At 35.9% G+C, this 21,002-nt stretch overlaps 1 protein-coding gene across 2 annotated transcripts in view; it reads left to right on the forward strand.

Annotated features, from left to right (window-relative positions):
* The window catches only part of mub (poly(rC)-binding protein mub), a 171,035-nt gene extending 156,732 nt beyond the window's left edge, over positions 1 to 14,303 (forward strand). Inside the window, exons 12-16 of one of the 2 annotated variants that reach the window (XM_028303914.1) lie at positions 2,261 to 2,354; positions 2,697 to 2,824; positions 3,503 to 3,657; positions 4,808 to 5,392; positions 6,578 to 9,280. In XM_028303914.1, coding sequence (XP_028159715.1) covers positions 2,261 to 2,354; positions 2,697 to 2,824; positions 3,503 to 3,657; positions 4,808 to 5,120 — 690 coding nt within the window. In that variant the 3' untranslated portion in view covers positions 5,121 to 5,392; positions 6,578 to 9,280. Of the gene's footprint in view, positions 1 to 2,260; positions 2,355 to 2,696; positions 2,825 to 3,502; positions 3,658 to 4,807; positions 5,393 to 6,577; positions 9,281 to 9,675 lie in introns of those variants that run through there. The other variant, XM_028303915.1, reaches the window with a different exon arrangement.
* The last annotated feature ends 6,699 nt before the right edge of the window (positions 14,304 to 21,002 follow it).

The following is a 21,002-nucleotide window of genomic DNA, read 5'->3' on the forward strand; positions in this document are numbered from 1 at the left end:
ATACTAAGGCTGAGTTGCACCACCTAACTTTGGCCGTAACTATAACGATAATTACGATAACCGGTGGTTTTTGTACGGAAGTGTACAGGCTTTTGACGTTTGTTAATGTAAGATGGTGCAATCCAGCCTTAATGACAATAAACTAGAGTTTAACTTTTTGTAATAAGAGGGATAGGGCTAAGTTTAGGGCGACAATAAATGGGACAGAGCCCTGCTAGCCTATGCGTGCCATTATAACGTATTAAGGCATTTTATCTTAGACGACAAGCCCATATATTTGTCGTCTTAAATCGACGATAAGATTATATCGAGGCGCGCATCTTAGACCGTCTGTAAAGGGTTAATGATAGACAACTCTTCGTGGAAGCTAGCGTACTGTCGCGACCGGCCCCTATAGATAAAATACAGCCCCTAGTCAAAAGTTATTTCTTACTGCACTTAGACAGTTAAAACAGATTGTTCATCCTAAAATTTATGATCTTATAATATTTCTTTAAAAACTCGAATGATGCAATGTCTAAATAGCATAACAACTCACTATTTAGGTACGTGCTTATTTTCCTCGAAATTTTAAATGACTTTCAGCCCTACTATTACCTCTATCAGTTCCGTTAGGCATTATTTTAGTCTTAACAATAGATGAGTCACGTAAAAGGCTTCGTTCTGTGCCCATATGTTAATAATATCGGTTGAAAAATGAATTTAAATTATAACCGTAAAACTGCCATTGCAAAAATATGGTTTTGTTATGATTGACAGAATGATACCTATTTCATTGACGCAATGTTTGAGGAAAATACATTTATAATTCAGGATCTAGGTTAAAAATACCCAATGTTTTCCATTCCATTGTATTGTTATTCACAGAGGTGCAAAACGAAGATGGTATCTTACTTAAATTATATGCAATGAGTAGTGCGATAACTCCTGACCTATGCGATCTTGTCTGTCCATATAGTTCTTTGTCCGTCTATCTTCGGCGCATTTTGTACTATTGAACTTGTCCCCGTAGCCTTTGAATGTTTTGATATTTTTCTGTCCTTCACACTTTGCAGTCATTATGATAACCTCTCGACTTCAATGCAATTAAATGATAAACAGAACAAAAATACTAATGAGCTCTATATTTAGGAACAGGATATTTAAATAGTCATGACTTATTGAATGAAGATTTTAATAATTCAGACCGCATTCGTTTTAAATATCTCTATGAGGTTGTGTGGAGTACAGAGTGATATTATGTGATTGGTGCTGCCCCGGAATCCCTTATACTTGGTTTGGATGTGTGGTCAAATCCTTTTCAGTAGAAAATATTATTAACATTGTTATGTAAATACCCCAATAGTACTTAGATCCTGGTGCTGTGGAGTGTAGGAATGAGTTAATATACTTTGCGCTGTTAGTTTGTACCCCTACGCTTGTACTCATTATTATTTCTTGTTTGCACGTAAATCCCCCGTTGATTAGTATATTGATGATACCTAGCATTTATATGTTTGAACCCATAGCATTAGTGTAATTAATGTATCACATAATGTATTTTATAGGGTAATATGTGTAGAGAAACACATACGAAGCTTTATCTGTTTGTTTTCTGGCATTGCCGAGATACAAGCCTTTCGATCGTAAAACGTTCACGCACATTACAACATTCGTTGTTTACATGGATCCTGTACTTGCACCTTTCCTTATTTTGCCTTTGCCTTGCCTCTTCCAACTTTTATTTGTGTTTTACAATGTTGAGATTAACCATGGAAGCGCATGGCTTACTCTGAAACGAGTAATCGTTATTAGTTCGAGTTCAGTGAATATTTGACTATTCATGTGTAAACAAAGGTGCGTATTTTTGTTCGGGCAGCACCACTCAAGAACTCACAATGTGGTTAAAATTTACAAAAACACGCTTCTAAGAACATTCGCATAACATTATAAGTTATTAGTTTTATATTGCAGTTGGAAACAAAAATCACTCTTATCACTTGATGATAAGGTGGTTCTTGGCTTCAACCTTTACTAGCCTTATCGAAAATAATAAAAGCATTGCGAATTTTCTTAGACTTCTAATGATTATCTCTTTCTAAAATCTTTCTACCCAGGTTACCCTATCCAGCGATCCCATCCCGGCTATGTCAGAGAAGATGAAAACAAGCAGCTGGAGCTTTTATTTGTTTTATATGTAACCATTTGATATATCAGTATTGTTAGTTTAGTTATACTTGAAATAAATATAACGGTTTTATAATTATTTGCCCGTTTTTAGATGGGTGGGCTAGCTAAATCGCCATTGGCTGGACTTGCGGCGCTAGGACTTGGAGGCTTGGGACCAGCAAACACTGGTGGACTTAACCCAGCAGGTAAGCTATTTCTTAAAACTGCATTATAGTCTTGTCACGGCAGAACTACTAACCAACTATTAAAGTAATAATTCTTGATGCATTTTTAGAAATTAGACGATCTTGGGTTTATTTGAGACAAATAAGTGCTGCGAAAATAAAGAAAAGCAATTCTTTCCCACCCAAACAATTTTCAACAAATGATTGGGTTGGTTGGTGGGTGATTCTAGACAACGTCCTTCGAATCCAATTGAATTATTACATGTATAAAAGCTTTATAAACTACAGCTATCGTAGCAATGCAATGTAAATAAAAAAAAGCAATATTAATCTAAAACTAACAGTACTTGTTAACATTTCCAGCGGCCCTCGCTGCACTGGCCGGCTCACAGCTGCGCACGTCCAACCAGTCGCGTAATCAGCCCGCCACCAACCAGCAGTCGCACGAAATGACCGTGCCCAACGAGCTCATCGGCTGCATCATTGGAAAGGTAAACCACAAATGCTTCTCTCTCTCTTATTTTCGCTTGGGCACCAATGGCACTAATGGCAGACTTGCAACCAGCCCACCACCAGCCACAGACACACGAGATGACCGTGCTTGGGCACGGTTATAACAGAGTAAATACAAATGAGTAGGTCATATTCATAGAAACGCCCGAGCGCGGTTTGTATGTGAGCGCACCTCAACGCTAATCAACGCTAAATTTTGTCAGTGTGTGCGTGCGCGCCGCATACGTATTGGCGCGCGCTCACATACAAACCGCGCTCGGTGCGTTTCTATGAAGATGACCTACTCATTTGTATTTACTACTGGTTATAATTTAGGAACGATGACTAAACGTCTTAAAACGGTATGTTAAGAATCAGGATGCTACGTCACTCGAGACTATTGATTTGCTGCTGCCAAAACTATAGATTGCACGTGCTTACAAACAAAAACAAAAACGATGTCAACAAGACGCTTCTCGAATAAATTAAGCATTATTGGCAGGATATTAATGGCACACTTGAATGCTGGCTTCTCTTTTTTTTTACTATACAATAACAAACCAAAAATATACTAATGTGAATAAATCTCTTACAAAAAACATCCACTACAGAGAACCCAGCACGTGACATCGGTCGTTTTGATAAAAAATTCAAAAATCTTTTTACTCATCACACAGGGTGGCACCAAAATCGCTGAGATCCGTCAAATATCTGGCGCGATGATCCGGATATCGAACTGCGAGGAGCGGGAGGGTGGCAGCACTGACCGCACCATCACCATTTCTGGCAACCCCGACTCCGTCGCGCTCGCCCAGTATCTCATCAACATGAGGTCAGTACCCTAACTCTTTCATATCCATCGAACAGCTTTCCTCCCCAAAATATTCCATCCGGATGTCCAAAGAAAAATTATTTTGTCCATTCTTATCCATTTTAAGTCACGCCTCAACCTTTGGTGATCAGTTTTTTTGACATCCCACGATCTTCCTCTGATTTGTCTCTTCACCTTAATTGGGCCATTTCGAAGTTTTTCAGAAACGCGTTCTTTTTAAAAAAAATACCTGACCTGAGATTCTTATTTGATTGATGTTCACTTAATTAAACTAAAATATTAAAAATGACTCATAATTTACTTCAAAATTCGTTACCGTGTTAACTTACTAAGCTTAATGATTTTATTACTAAAATGTAACAAAATACTTTAAACCAAACTTTGTACAGTTTATTAACAACTTGTACTTATTAACTTTGTTACAAAACATTCATGTTTGTTTTAACAGTGGATCTGTGCTAAAATTATACTTAACGCTACATAGTTGTATCTCACTAGTATCATCATTCTAATTTAGAAAAGCTGAAATATTAATTAGCAGCATTCATTCTGCATTTCATAAATCATGCAACATCTTGATGATATAGTTACGATGTTGAAATGTAATCTTAATTAATGCATTCAGAGCGAGTCTCATTCCACTAAACAACATAAAAATATTGGCTCAAAAACGGAACTTCGACAAACGTTTCTTCGACATTACGTTACTCCGACACTACTGAATATCGACATGACTTTACTTCGACACTACATTACTCAGACAAAGGATATACGCCTTGACTCTTGACTTGATCTCCATTACTTTACTTCGACACTACATTACTCAGACAAAGGATATACGCCTTGACTCTTGACTTGATCTCTATGACTTTACTTCGACCCTATATTACTCAGACTAAGGATATACGTCTTTGTCTGAGTAGTGTAGTGTCGAAGTAAAGTCATGTCGATATTCAGTAGTGTCGGAGTAACGTTATGTCGAAGTAAGGTTTGTCGGAGTGTGCTTAGGTAGCCAAAAATATTGCTCCAAGAATTTTAGGTCAGGACATAGAACAAATAGTTGCGTAGACAGTCTTCTTAGAGTCGTAGCCTTCGAATCGGCCCAAATTGTCGCCTAACCCTATACAACATTCCTGTCCCGCGCCCGCAGTGTGGAGCTTCAGAAGGCGAATCTGGAGGGGGGTAGCTCTAGCAGCGGGGCCGCGGGCTCGTCCGCGGCCGCCAGCCCGCTGGCCTCCGCCATCCCCCTGGCTCAGCTGCTCAGCAAGAGCGGCGCGCTCGGCGCCCTCAGCTCGCTGTCGGCGCTGGGCGGCCTCACCGACCTCCTCAGCGGCTCCAATGCCTCCACACCCGTCCAGACCACCGGCGTCCACAGGAACCACAAATCCTTTAACCAGCGCCGCCAGGACGATGAGACCCCCACCAAAACATCCAAAGAGAGGAACAAATACAACCCCTACTAGGATGCCTCCCCCCGGTCGTTCGACCGCGACGACTCGTGATCGCGGGACCGCCGGTCGATGAACGGGGTCCGGTCGGCTGTCCGAATGTAGCTGTAAGGATATTTTCGAATAAGCGAAATAATTTATTTGACTATCTTGAAATGAAATCATAGTAGCATTTAATGTTTTGTTAGTACGTTTTAATCATGGACTGTTAGTTCACTTGCATACGCCGAGTGTGGATTCTTATAGCGTAAGGAGTCTCGTCACGTTCTATTGGCATAAAACGGACGCACAGTCTTTTAAAATCACTTGGAAGCGGACATTTTTTGGTGAATAGATGACATGATTTAACAAGTAAATCTAAGTAAATTCTTAAAAGAAACCCGTGGTCTATCTTCAACAGCTTTCGAGAAAAAAATTTTTTAATTTGGCTTATTTTGTGTGTGTTAAAATACGATTTTTGGTTTATCTGTTCTTTTGTTGAAGTTGTAACACAATTGACTTAAGTGAGTAATAAAGCACACAATTTCCCTTTTTTTGAGCTATACATCACATTCTAAAGCTTTGTAGATCCGGAGAAATTATAAAAAAACTGATTTTTGGTTTTTAATTTTTTAAATTTAAGTTGTACATTTTGAGCAATAACGAATTATTGCATGTTATAAAAGACCTTTTATTTTACTCACGAAAAAAAAATCACCGAATTTTGAGAACATACTTTTGAGAAATTTGCATTTGAAATTTCGTGTTATGCAACGCCTTCTGAAAAGCTCTTGGCAAACACAAACTTTCGTCATTGCTATTAAAATATTGTCTGGCGATATTGTACTGGTCAATTTAGTGCAAGGCAGGCAGTGTTTAGGGTTACTAATTTGTTCTATTACGTACTTCAGTCCGCACTGGATGGACAAATGGAGATCAAAGTTGTGATTCTCCACTACAAATGAGATTGCGTATTAGCAATGACAAAAGTTTGTTTTTGCCAAGAGTTTTTCGGAAGGCGTTGCTTAACACGAAATTTCAAATGCAAATTTCTCAAAAGTATGTTCTCAAAATTCGGTGATTTTTTTTTTCGTGAGTAAAATAAAAGGTCTTTTATAACATGCAATAATTCGTTATTGCTCAAAACGTACAACTTAAATTTAAAAAATTAAAAACCAAAAATCAGTTTTTTTATAATTTCTCCGGATCTACAAAGCTTTAGAATATGATGTATAGCTCAAAAAAAGGGAAATTGTGTGCTTTATTACTCACTTAAGTCAATTGTGTTACAACTTCAAATAAAGAACAGATAAACAAAAAAACGTATTTTAAAACACACAAAATAAGCCAAATTAAATTTTTTTTTTCTCGAAAGCTGTTGAAGATAGACCACGGGTTTCTTTTAGGAATTTACTTAGATTTACTTGTTAAATCATGTCATCTATTCACCAAAAAATGTCCGCTTCCAAGTGATTTTAAAACACTGTGGGACGGTTTACACAAAGACGTCCAGTGATGAAATCGAACAAACATTATGTTTTATATTGGATCCAAAGACTATGCTATTGAAAGCGATTTTTACTATTTTATACCTATTATACAAACTGACTCATAGTGAGACAGTACTGAATCATTTTGCGAACGACTGCCTTAAATTATCAGTACGTTAGTACATTACAAACTTAGTTTGGCTACCTATTTTATTAAAATCAGAAATCTGGTTTTAAAGCTGGTCTTATTTTTTTGCAAAAGGTAGACAGTCTCACTGTATGATTCACTTTTGATAAGTGATTGTCAGTTGTCACCGTGACCTCTGGATTATCTACAATGTCAAGTATTGCAGAACTCATTTATCAAGATTTTTTAGAAACGTTTCTTGAAGAATCTCCCGTTATTTAATTGGAAAGGAATGAAAAATCGACGTGACGAGACAAGAGTAATTGTAACAGATAACAGATTAATAAATCAATCAATGAAATAGCTACTGACAAGTGTTAAAAAGATAATTTACAAAATGTAACATAACAAAAATCGTAATGATACGACTAATGATAACTAGGGATCGTGACAATAGTAGGAATTACGTAGAAGCTTGAAAGCTGTACAAATTACAGAGGGCTTCGCGTTTGAAAGGGATGTAGGGTAAATGTGCCGATCATTGACTGGACGTAATTTGGTAGAGGCACCTGGTAATCAACCGACAACAAAAATATTAATATCCCCAATTGATTTTTATTTTTATATGAAGAGTATAAGATTCAGAATCGAATGGAAATTTAGCGTTTTGTAGTAGGCTGATGTGGTTGAGTTTGAACGTAAAGTACAATATTGTACAGTTTCGGAATAGGTAATGAAATTGGACGATTGCTTTCATTGCACAGTCCAGATACTCCGATGTCGATAATGGGCACATTTTCCTTTAACTCTATTTAAGATTGAAATACAGGGTGTCTAGCAAAAAACATCAAGCCGTACTTCAGGCCAGTAGTTATTGGTAGAAGCTTAATGATAATACATTTTAGATTCGAATATGTAGGTTAATTGATTACAGAGTAAATGGACATCGCTACATACAGCAATAAATAGATCGACTTGTTAATGAAGTATCGTTTGATGGCTACCGATTACTCTGTATGTACATTTTTAAATGGAAATTTTCTAAATATTAGGTCGTAATGTCACAGACTTATAGTTTTAATTAAAGATAAAGCCTGGCTGTCGGTTTTCACTTAGAAAAGGCTGCGTGTAAGTTGAAATGCGAGCGGCGTAGCGTAGAATAGAGAAGTCAAATCGCGTCAAGCATATAATGTCCAAATGCCGTTGCAATAATGTTTATGGTTAATCATCTCCGGTTGAGCCATCTTGTTAAAATAATTTGGCTTCTCGGGTAGATGAAATATTTACGTATGCCCGCGATATTCGTACCTTATTTGCTTGACGCTCCCGGATCGCAGTCTAATAATATTGTTCAGTAACGAATCAAACCTGTTCGATAATTATACAATTTTTCACTTGCAAAGTGACTTTTATTTTTACATTTCATAAAACATAAACTATATTGAATATCTTGCAAAAATGCAATGGGAGAAACATTTAAATCTCACTATTTTATATGAATATATCAGTTGATAGTTTGCAGTTATTTAGGTAGTGACAGCGCATTTGGGATATTGGAGTCGAAACTGGACTGTATTATTTCAACGGAGACTAGGGATAAGGTAGCCAATTTTGGCTATTACATAATATGTGTTTTGTCACTTTAGAGACTATAGTTTTCGCGCAACAGTTTCGGCGCCCTAACTTAGATTGTGTTTTAGTACAGTCAAGTCAAAGAGGCTAAGCACACAAAACGAGAAATTCAATTATTTGACTTCTTAACGTTTTTGATGAATAACTGTTTATAGTCTTCAATGTCATATTTAAACTTGATTTTTCTTTATTTCAAAATTATATTTGAAATGGTCGCGTCTGTTCATTGCCATTGCAATATTTTAACAAATATAACATTGTTAACTATAAAAGTGAGGGACATTGATTTTCTGTTTGAATATAGTTTCGTCTTCTATGGCTAGGCATGACACGCGGATATCGGTCTGGCGCTGAAACTGTTCGTGTAATGTTAAAGTTGTGTTTTGGGAGTGGTAGTGTTTTGCAAAAATTGATAAAATTTAAATTGTAAAATATTCTAGATCACGGGGTTTGTTGTTATAATCACTTCACTGTTCACATAAAATGGCTAGGTGTTTCTTTTGTTATAAATAGTCATAATATTACACCGATTACATTTTCACTTTATAACTAGGTAGTTTTGAACGGTTTGTATTGCGTAGTGTAATCGAGGCAAACGACATCATTGATCGTTTACATTCGTAAGTTTGGTAAGACATAACGGTTAGAATATACATTTTAAAAATCGTACAAAATTTGCCCCTCTGGCCTAGTCCCGCAAATGACGTTGTTTGCCTTCCGTTACAATTAGTGCGAATTTAATAATCGAGGTCCAATTCGAAAGTTAATATTTCCTTGTTCCATAGGGAACGAATTATTTGGCTGCCAATTCCTTTTTGTTTGTAAAAAAAAATCATGTTAATTTTAAGGAATAGACGTTTTCTTATAATTTCTGGATTATATTACTCGCTAGAATCGTTAAGTAAAAGTGTATTGTTTTAAAGTACATAATAAAAATAATAATTTTATTTTGCGGTTTTAATTTATTTTCACTTTTTTTTTGTCCCTACTAATTGACTTGTGTTTAAGCATAAAGCGCAGGTAATTGTCTAGCATAAACGGTCGCAATAATACGCTTCCCATTCAAGAACCCAAGCCATTATCCTGCCTACCCGGCACCACACATTCCCGTGATACCTGAACGCCGGACCAAATCCATCGAGTACCTACATCCTACAGCTCACTGGATCACCCAATATCCTGGTAAGATGATTCCTTTACATTTTGATTTGTATCCTAGAATGTCCACACGCCTTTTTTGTAAACACTGACGGGACCTGTAGGTTTTGTTTTGACCTCCACCGTTTGACTTGCCCGGGCAAAGAGACGAGCAGCGAGTGTAACTGTTGGGTGAATGTTCCAGGATCACGATGGAGACTGCAGGGCTGCCGCTGCCGGGCTACCACTACATCGCGCCCAACCACATCGTGAAGGCGCCGATCCATTGAATGGGGCTCCGCGGCCAGACTTCCGGCGTTGCGTTCAAAGTCACCGAACGAGCATACTTCGTACAGCCGCAATACGGGACTCTGGCTCCGATATATTTCTTCAAGTGAATATCGAGACCAAACAATCTCTACGAGATGGGAAGCAAACACTAGATATCGTGCTGAGCGTATGTTTACATTTGTTACGAGTTTATAAGTATTTTAGATATTCTTATATTTATTCTCCACTGTATTTAATTAATTGGGATAGGAATAATGTGGCATAAGATGAATCTTGGGAATTTGAGAACTGAATATGTTATTTCGGAGAAATTAATGGCAAAGGTTTAAAACGACTGACAATTTAAAATTTTCTATAAATCTGTGTGCGGTGAACGTGTGTCGGTTACGTGGACGATTATTGTGAATGGCTGCGTTGTGGCTGAGGTTGGTTTCGTGTCGTTCACCGCCCCCGGGTTTGTGAATTATAACAAAGTATGCAACAGGAGATAGCTAAGCTGATCGAATTTACTATGGATTTAAGCGGTCGAGTTATTCAATTATCAATTGGATTTGTTTTCCACGGAGATCAGTAATGACCAGACAGAAATGTTCAAAATAAGATAGTCGAGAGTCGGCGTATAGGTAGGTGTAGATGCGTTACAATCGACCTCGGAACCGCTGACGTAGCGTAGTGTTAGATTAGCGAACAGAGTGAGAGGGTTAAAGACAATATTTGTAAATAAATAATCGTAATAACCTGGAAAATTAGGTATTACAGTAATAGTTGCGTCGGACGACGCGGCGATACGAAACCGATGGGATCAAATCCTTTAAGAATCTTACATTAAAAGCGGAGACAGATGAGAAGAGAACATTTCAGTATATCATTTACAATCGTCTAATATCACACAAAAGACGTTAGGTATATAAAAATAGTGTTGCTAAATGTGATAGTCCTCTATAATTTATTTTACATTTGAACTATAAGATCTCTAACATACATTATACACAATGTGTACATCGGCTACTGAAAATTTTAAGTCGAGTAAATAATATTGGTCTAGGGATCAAAGCCAAAGATTGTTGAAGTTTGTTTAACACTAATAATGTTGTGGATTTATGCTAAATTATTCTGAGAGTAGTTAATGTTTAGTGATGTAACGTAGAACAGTTTGTTTGAATTATTTTATTACCCTCTCCAGACTGCTCATTGTATTTTTAGTCTTAGATCAAAATATAGATAGTCCTGTGGTAATCTAAATATTTCCAAAAAAAACTTAAAAAAACATAGGTTAACGTAGAATAAGATAACTCTAGGACCACTGTATTAAATGCTTTCCAGAAAACAATATTTACTTGGAGAAAACCAGTGCCACGATTACTAACAACTGTGCCAAAACGGTTCACGTTCTATATCGTAACAATAAGGCGTATTATTTTATGCGGTATATTAAATGTCATTTACTTGTATAATAATAATGGTGTCAAATAATAACTCGCAAGCGTACTTGCGAGCTATAATAATAGTGAAGTAATCCACTGATTTATTATTAATTTTGCACCCTAGATATAAGAATCACAACTAGAATTACAAATTATTCTCGGAACATATCCCTATTACATATTTTCCCCAAGTCTTCCCTTTCTAATCTTATTAATGATTATTAAAGATTAAATGATGATTGTGCCAAAGTTGTGTCTAAATTTATGCATGGATTTGATAAGGCAGCATGGTATTTGTTTGAAGTATTATTTTATAGACATTGTCGAATTATGCTAGTCAAATTGTTCTGAAAAATAAAAGACAAATAATGAAATTTTACAATTATATAATTATGCTAGTCAAAATTTATTTCAATCGGTATGTTTACGTTTTGTACAAAAGTTAGAAAGTTTATTTATTTTTGTTCGTATGTGTCAAAGTTTTAACTATTTTATGTGGTCTCGCTAAATTAAAATTAGCAATAAATTTTGATAAAATCAATTATTTATAGTATAATAAATTGCAATTAAGACAATGTATAGAGCTTTTGTAAATTAAGTACCACACAGGTATAAATAGAGTTAATCTATAGGAGTAAAGAGAAATTTGAGTAGTAGCTCGTTACTAAAGAGAAGAGAGTTCATAGCTGTGATTAAAGTTGGGAGGGCACTTTTGTGCTATTGCTACCGGATAGTTGCGAGCGGCGCGTAGGATAGTGCACGCTTCGTAGGCGGCGCGCACGTGATACGTCGGGATAGCGATTTATATTTTGTATTGCATGCAAAAGGCAATTGTAACGCAAATACTGTCTCTAATGACTATTAGTTTATTGGTGTTGTCAATGAATATTAAATTTAGTACAATGCAATTTTAATATTAGTGAATAAAATACGTTTATTTGTCACGTGTAGGTGTTATGTTCGGTTATAATATTAATCAGCAATCATTATTATAATAATCTTTATTATACTCATATTTAGTAGTTATTATGATTCAATATTGTTAATGTTATTTTGATTTGCTCAATTTTCTGAATGTTTACGTAAGCTAGGCTTTTAAAATGTTTAGTTTGTTTTGTTGATCTATTAGAATTGGATATATTGATATCTGCGCATCGTGTGCTTTTTCTTTTATTAGGAAATACAATTATTTTTGTGACAACAACAGTCGAGCTGTCAATTTAATGTTTATACGGTGTGACGGTACGCAATATTTGGATGCTTTATTAATAATTACTTTGATTACTGATGTACCTTGTAGTGTTAAAGTAATTCGTAACTATAAAATTGGCAGAAACTTTTCAAACCGTTTCAATAGCGTCAAGTCCGAGTATGGTTTGTCGTTATTCTGTTACTTTCTTCTTCTCTTCTTTCACTAGTTTCCTTCAACATTGGATGCGCTTAAAAACGTAGGGACACTACACTTTAATGTCGGTGCCTTTTGTTTATAGATTTCGCTGTTTCTTTAATCAGTAAGATATGTGTATGTTTATTCAGCGTTATAACTTACTTATATTTAGCCTTTATTGACAGGGTCTGACTGCGTTGTATAATAGTGTAATTATTAAATTCAATTTAGCAAATATTTATGAATGTAATAGGAAATTTGTTTTCTTTAGAATTTTCGTGTTAGCACCTGAATTTAATATCTATCTTAATGCACTATTTTGGAATATCCCTCTTTGAATTAATGGCTAGTATGAGATCAAACGAACATCAAGCATCTGGGTTTCATTGCTCTCAACCTATAAGATTGTGAAATATACGAAAAAATTTAAACGCGCATTGTGAATAAATGATATTTTGCTATCTTCGTAATTATATCTACATAATATATTCACATACAGGTTCGAGACGAATGGGTAAAAAGGGTTGTGTAATTTGTTATGCATATACAATATTCAAAAATATATTTGCTTCAGTCCCACTAAGCACACTAAAAGTATATTAGAACTACGAGACGTTCATCCTTAATCATAATGCCGTAGTACCAGGGTAAATACGATATTATTTCACAATTAGTTATCACAATTATACCTATAGTTCAAATCAATGTATTCTGAACGCTTATAAAATTGAGTATATTTTAAACTGTTCAAAACTATAAGCTGAAATAACAATAAAACTCGTATTAATTATTAAATTATATCATTATTCTATCACATATTATAAAATAACAATGTAAAACTAAATTTCTTAAAATTTTATGGCATTATTACGCGTATAATAAGCGACTATGCCATCACAATTCGTGGGTATATAATGAGATGATTTTGATCTGAATATAATTCTCATTTTGGTTTTCATTATATCATTTTAGTGTTAATGTAATATTAATTATTGACTGAGTATAGTTAAGAATAAGGAATATCAAAAATACAACCAAATCTCAGGTGTTTCACTGCTGCAATTTCAATAAGCATTTAATTTTTTATTCATGATCATTAGAAAGTGTCTAATAAAAATAATATTTCTACTTTTATCACAAGTAAAAAAATAAGCACTTTACTTATAAATGTTGTTTAACAATAACAAAATGTATAAAATATATCCAAAAACTATTGCACTTCTCCATTCACGAAAGGGGATCGATAGGAACATCCGCCTACTTCATGTCATGCACATAAACATCGATTATAAGTAAAGCATTCGCATCAATGTTTTCACCGTACTTCACGAGAATACATTAACGTTTTGCGAGATAAAACGCAAGGACGGACTTACGCTAAAATATCTAGTTTAAAATAGCATAATTATGTTTACACAGGTTCGATGTTTCGGAGGACCGCATATATAAATTGTGACGGAAAGACTTGAAGAATTGATATTTGGAATAAGGGCTTCTTCAAATTAAATAGGTGTCACTGTACTAGTGCGGCTGACGCGCATCTCTGTGGCGCTTTTGAATTTTTTACGACGTTTGGTCTCAGAATTTGGTTATGCCCATGTATTCTGTGCATGTGTGATACAGTGGCGTCTTGATATTGTATGAAAATTGGCATCACTTGCAATTGGCAGTGTTGCCACTACAGTCTCTTCGCGCCATTTAATTTGAAGGCGCCCTATATAAGCAAAGGAACTAGTAGATAGCTAAGATAATATTATGGTTTGGTCCTTTTTATGTAGCTGTTCATACATCAGGCCTGTGTAAATCAGTCATAAGTACTCGTACATAAACATAAATCATATCACTTTCCACATTACAAGTTAGATGTTCGCCATATCTTTCAATTATCAGTGTAATTTTCAACATATGTAATCGTTTTGTGAATTGAATTGATTAATGTTAATGAATTATAAATGTTGTACTTACGGTTACAGAATACTGTCATTGAGGTTCATTTCAATGTAATGTTTGTTTTCATTATGTTAATTCAATAAAGTGTGTAAATAATTTTGAATTTTATTTATAGACCCTTTCATTTTCCTTGTTGAAGTAAGGTAAGTAAATTAACGATTGAAGCTTAAGAATTCAGGGTCATAATCTCGAATCGAAAACGAATGCTACTCTGTGTCTACAGTTAGTACAATAATATTCTGTGGCATTAGCTTACCCCAGGGCACAGCAATTTATTGGTTCGAACTGCCTCGAACTCAAGTTCGTACTTATTCTAAAACGATGCTCCATAAGTAGGTATCTTTAATTGAAACGCAAGCATATAGTTTTAGACTTCAATATTTTAGACCATTCTCAGTTGTGAACATTTTTGAGGGTAGTTTCATACCCGAGAGTCTTTTCAGCAAAATATACATAAGGCTGAAACGTCACTCTTTCCACGCCAAAGCGCATGCTGTAGCTCGCAGCTCTCGGGCGCTCTTAGATCTCTGTAAAATAGCCGTTAGGTACAACTGCTAATAAAGACTGACACTAGATTACAGTGCGGCCAACTTTTAATTAACTATTTAGCTATCACCTAAAAGAAGAAAATATTTCACAAACATATTTTTTCAAACAACATTTTTCACAAACAAATTGCCATGACCATGACCATTCATTGAAAGTTTTGTGACGTTTTCAGCAGCGAGTTATAAAATTATTTTCTAAGAATTAAGTAGGTATAAACCCAGATTTATTCATTCGGAAAATGAAAATGCCTTAGGATCGTAAGGAATCGTAACCGATATAATCGAATGGACGCGCTTGTTTCCTTCCTTGCAATTTGTAAAGAAATTAGCTATAAATTTTAATCACCGTATTCTTAATGGTCATGAACTAATGAATTTCAGTACCGCTATAAATAGACCAAACTGCTCAGCAATAGATTCGCGATGTGTCATTATCATTACTGGTGGTTTTGCTACAATGGCCGGTAATTAGTGAGAAACGCCGCTTTTAAATAAATAGAAAGGTGGGTGTCGATGTTGGTAACCTATACCTTAATATAAAAATGAATCTCAATATGTGTTGGTATAAGCGCATAACTCAACAACGCCAGGACCCATTTTACCAATGCTTTTTTTTTTAATGTTTGTTGAAGTCCTAGGATGGTTTTTACGGCGAGATTTGCATAATTCAACCCCAAACGGTGTCCACGCGTACGAAGTATCGGGCGGCCGCTAGTTTGCAATAAAATTTGGTAAGTACCTAAAAAAAGTATCTAAGCTACACTCGCGAGCAAAAATATGGAATCACCCTATTTATTCCGAGTGATAAAACTCAGTAAAACTCATTTATTTCTGTAAGTAGGCTTTAAAAAAGCACTTTTACACGTCCCAGTATTAACCCTACCACTGCTTCAGGACAATAAATGGGCCAGTGCTGAGAAGAAGCAGCGCAAGAAACTCAGACACTATTGTCAGCCTCTTTTTCAAAGGTTTACAGGTTTTCAAAATACATAGTTATAATAATATTTATGCGAGCTAGGCAGTTACGCATCCCAAACATTTTTATCTTTTAAATAATCATCGACTTTAGAGTAGCCCTTTTTCATTAAGGTACTTTTAATATGTGCTTTGAATTTATGAATGGGTAGTTCTACAACAGTTTGTGGTAATTTATTAAATAATTTAATACATTTCCCCATAAATGAATTCCCAATCTTATGCAGTCTGAAATTTGGAACGGCAAGTTTATTTTTGTTTCTTGTATTAAAGTTATGCAAAACGCTCTTTTTCGTGAATTGCTCTATATTTTTGCGAACATATAAAAGGTTTTCATAAATGAACTGTGAAGCTACAGTCAGTAGGTATGTTAATTTCCTTAAAAAAATATTTCAAGGAAAATCGGGGTCCAAGGTTATAAATGGCCCGCACTGCTCTCTTCTGCAGAACAAACACAGTTTCAATGTCCGCGGCTGAGCCCCACAACAATATGCCGTATGACATTATACTGTGAAAATAGCTAAAATATACTAGCCTTGCCGTTTCAATGTCAGTTAAGTAATTGCCTTATCTTTCTCACTGCAAAAGCAGCCGAACTAAGCCTTTTTGACAAAGTTTCAATTTATGAACTAAATGACTAATAGCAATACGTAGGTAGTCATTCAGTACTTAAGACCGCTCGGAACACAAAGGGGCGATTCCATACTTTTGCTCGTAAGTATATTATTCTGCTTCATTTAATTATAAAAAAGAAATTGTCTCCTAAAATTGTGAAAGCATACTTTAATGCTGAATATGATTAACATTTTGTATCAGATTATTTACAAAGCGAGGTCGAAGATTGGGCTCGCCTGCCGCCTTGCCATTACAGTGGTTTCACGCAACGTCTTAGCGCCCTGACCTCCAGCTTTATTATTGACTTTCCTCCAAGCCACAGTCACAACATTAAGTGGGTCAGTTTCTAGCGGCTAAAGGGTTTACATTTGCATCTTATTCTGTCTACGCGAGTCTGTTGTGTCAACAAACTTGGTAGTTTAAAGTTGGTGATGGAGATTGGAGCTCTCTGGGGACGTCGCCTGGTGAGGAGAGGCAAGATTTATGGCGGTCGCATGTAGAGCGGCGACGGCAGCTATGGACGGCAGCGCGCCGAGTGGCAGTGCGCATGCTCGCCACTGCGCCACTGCACGCGCGATGCCCCCTGGCGGAGTCGCTCCGCAGTGAGTTGCGTAACAAAAGCACACTCGCCTTCTAACGCTCCGCTGAAAACTTTCTCCCGTGCGCGCGGACGAAATGGAGAATCGGAAAACGATATAAAACTTTCCCGCGGTGCGCGCTCTTCAATTTCGACGCCGAAAAACACCCGCTCCTCGTTGGATACCCCCGAAAAATCCTGGACTTCAGCTTCTGGCTTTTCTTTTTTAGTTCTTCAAGTTTTCAAAGTTGACTGTGGCGAAAAGTGGCCCGATGAGGTATTCGCCGGTCGGTTATTTAATAGTGTGGACGTTTTAAAGTGCTGTGTTAATTTGTTTAGTTTTGCTTTGCTTGCGGCCGAGTGGTGGCCGTTGGACCAGCGCTGGTGGTAGGAATCGATACTGCGGTGGGAGCGGCGAAGGTAACTTTTTACTATTCTTTTGTATTGAATACAGGTGTGCGGATGTTTTCCTTGCGGTGTTTTGCGTAACAGTTTATTGATGTTAAAATGAATGTTTATGATATGATTTTAACAATCAAATTAATCTAAAATGTTGTCTCTTAAGTTACTTTAGAAATTATCAAGAATAAATACCTTTAAGGTAGATTAGTTATGAAATTGATTAAAATATTACGCAAAATACAGCAATTACATCGTCATATTATTTTTAGTCGTAAAAAATCCGTTACCCGCCTTTCGTAGCTCATTTTTGATCCGTTACGATTTGAAACACTGCCTACGGCAAAGTCGGCGATTTCTACGAAAACCGTAGACGCGTTAGCATATTCCGTCGGCGATGAATTCGTTTTCCAAAATTGGGATACAGCCAAAGTATGACGTATATCCTCAGGAAACTAGGTCAGATATATAGGTCCGAATCGAGCTGTATAAAATCTTTTACGTCATTCCTGAATTACTTTGTTGTTAGGGAATACTTTTGTAACCAACAGTTAACAGCCTGAATTGACTTGGGCTAATAATTATTTAATTCATAACCCGTCATTAATTACTTTACGAATAGAAACTAAAAACGTATTTTTTTACTAGGAAATGGAAGGAATGTAAGTAATAGGTAGGTTACAACACAATTACAACCTCCGCATCCTTCGTAGAATAGAATAGAAGCCATGTTCGACAATACCTACTATTACATAATTTTCTTTGTTAATATTGTCTTTCTATGTTCTTTATGTACAAGTATCACAACTAAGTTTAGAGTGTATTTAATAGGTATTATAACGTGATAAGCTCTTAATCCTGATAGATATCCCGACATTAACTAAAGTTAATATTGTTTTATATCATAGCACTCCTTCAGTGAATAAATCACTCAGCAGTAAGCATAATGCGGACAGATTTCCTTAATATTTGGGGAAGAAATCAGCGGTTTATCTTAATTCATCCCACCGCTTTGCATAAACGCGTTGAAATCTTTCCAATAAAGGAAAACGAAGGTGAAAATTGCCTCTAGCAAGGCAATGAATGTTATCGAGTTCGATTCGACAACGTTATGTTACCTCCTATAACTAAGCAAAGCTAGCATGAAATTAATGTCTAGAAGCCCAAATTTAATTATAAGGAACACCATCATTGCGGCTTGAGTAAGTGCGTTACCCAGATAAATATTGTGACAAAATAACCAAGACAAAGGAGAGAAAAGATGCTCTCTTAAGTCACTAGTGTAGATGTCTAATTAATGAGCCTACATTTTTGTGCTTTTAAGAATGCCATAATATTTTATTAGTTACCATTTTTCACTTCAAATCTTGTGCCAAAACTGAATTATTTATTAGTCTTTCCTGCCACTAACTTAACGATTTCCCGAACAGGCACGCCATTAAACTGTCAGACGCCATTAAGTAGATAGAAACAGGATTATGACAAGTTTGGATAGGCCCCATTTAAAAGGTCCCAGTCATCCGCGTTTGACGAACCGATCGCTCGTAAAAACTAAATGGGCTTTCCAACCTCGGTCAGCTTTTGTCGCCATATAATATCACCACTATCCGATTTTATGCTGATTAAAAATCTGGATGCTCCCACGCACATTCAATTTCAAACGTAAATATTGTTTCGAAGGGTTTTTATTATGATTTTGGTATCGCTCTTGACTGACATGAAAATAATATTGACTCAAACTACTTTAGGAAATGAGTATTAACTTGGAACTTCCAAGCGTTGCTCGGGGAGCAGCTAGTTAATAATAAAATTATTTACAAACTTACATGTTTATGGCAAACATCATGAACCTCCACAAACACTAATCTAATTTCTAAAAACTCATTAACTCTATCATTAATTTGAAGGGGTGTTCTCACTAGCTATCTAACTGTTACCTACCTAGTAGTTACAATAAAATCAGTACAATCCGGTTCTAAGCTTAACGCTTATAAAGTGTGTGCACTAGATAAATGAATAGAATGTGTATGTATGAGTCTGATATAACCTATAATCATAATCTAATAGTTAACCCATCGAATGGCTAATAACAACACGTTTTGATTCAGGTTTTCGAAATGCTTTACGCCACCATTTGATTCGCTGCAAAAATCCACATTATTTTCTTTGTTTTTGTAAATTCTGAAAAATATTTGTATAGTCCAGTCATTTAAGCTTAAATTAGGTAAGAATCTCGGAATTAGAGATACCCAGCTGTAAGTCTGTAAATACTTGTATATTGACACCCTAAAAGTTGTCTCAAAACCTACATATGGTAGGGTGTAAGCAACTATTAAATTTTAAGGTCAAAGGTCACAAAAATCGGTTTTTTGCGCTTTTTTGGAAATATCTCATTTCCTATGGGTTTTTTGCTATTTGTATTTATTATCAATATTGTAGAATACTAAATTCTCTACAAATTTTGTTTAAAAAAAATTTTTATACGGTGAACCGTTTTCGAGATAGAGGGCGGAGAGCGCGCGGTCACTGCATCACTTCAGGTCAACTTAAGCGGTTTAGGTTTTTCATACAAAATTATTTTCCCGCTAATTCCCGTGGAAATTTCGGTAATTACTTGTTGTAAATAAGCTTTAAGTTTACTAAGGTACCTACATGCCAAATTTCAAGCGTCTAAAACTTCCGTTAAGCGTTTACATTTTTCATACAAAAGGATTTTCTCGCTAATTCCTGTTCCCGTGGGAATTCCTAAGTAAACTATAACCTGCCCAGGTGTATGAAGAATAATTGTACCAAGTTTCGTTAAAATCCGTCGAGTAGTTTTTGTTTCTATAAGGAACATACAGACCGAGTGTGTTCGGAGTGAGTTCGGAGTGTCGGAGTGAGTTCGTAGACCTGAAGTGATGCAGTGACCGCGCGCTCTCCGCCCTCTTTCTCGAAAACGGTTCACCGTATAAAAAAAGTTTTCAAACAAAATTTGTAGAGAATTTAGTATTCTACAATATTGATAATAAATACAAATAGCAAAAAACCCACAGGAAATGAGATATTTCTAAAAAAAAGCGCAAAAAACCGATTTTTGTGACCGTTGACCTTGAAATTTAATAGTTGCTTACACCCTACCATATGTAGGTTTTGAGACAACTTTTAGGGTGTCAATATACACGTATTTACAGACTTACAGCTGGGTATCTCGAATTCCGAGGTGAACTTACTATAATGACTGGACTAGTAGTCTGAACAATTTTTAAAGAGTGTCAATGACAATAGCGACTTCCAAAGTTTTATCCGTCAAATATTTTATCATTTGACAAAGTTAATTCCGTAATTACAGTGTAAAGTTTGCGACTCGAGTTCTCTCTATTTACT

This window comes from Ostrinia furnacalis, unplaced genomic scaffold (assembly GCF_004193835.3).
Source record: "Ostrinia furnacalis isolate ACB-3 unplaced genomic scaffold, ASM419383v2 OfSCF1319, whole genome shotgun sequence".
Taxonomy (NCBI): Eukaryota; Metazoa; Arthropoda; class Insecta; order Lepidoptera; family Crambidae; genus Ostrinia; species Ostrinia furnacalis.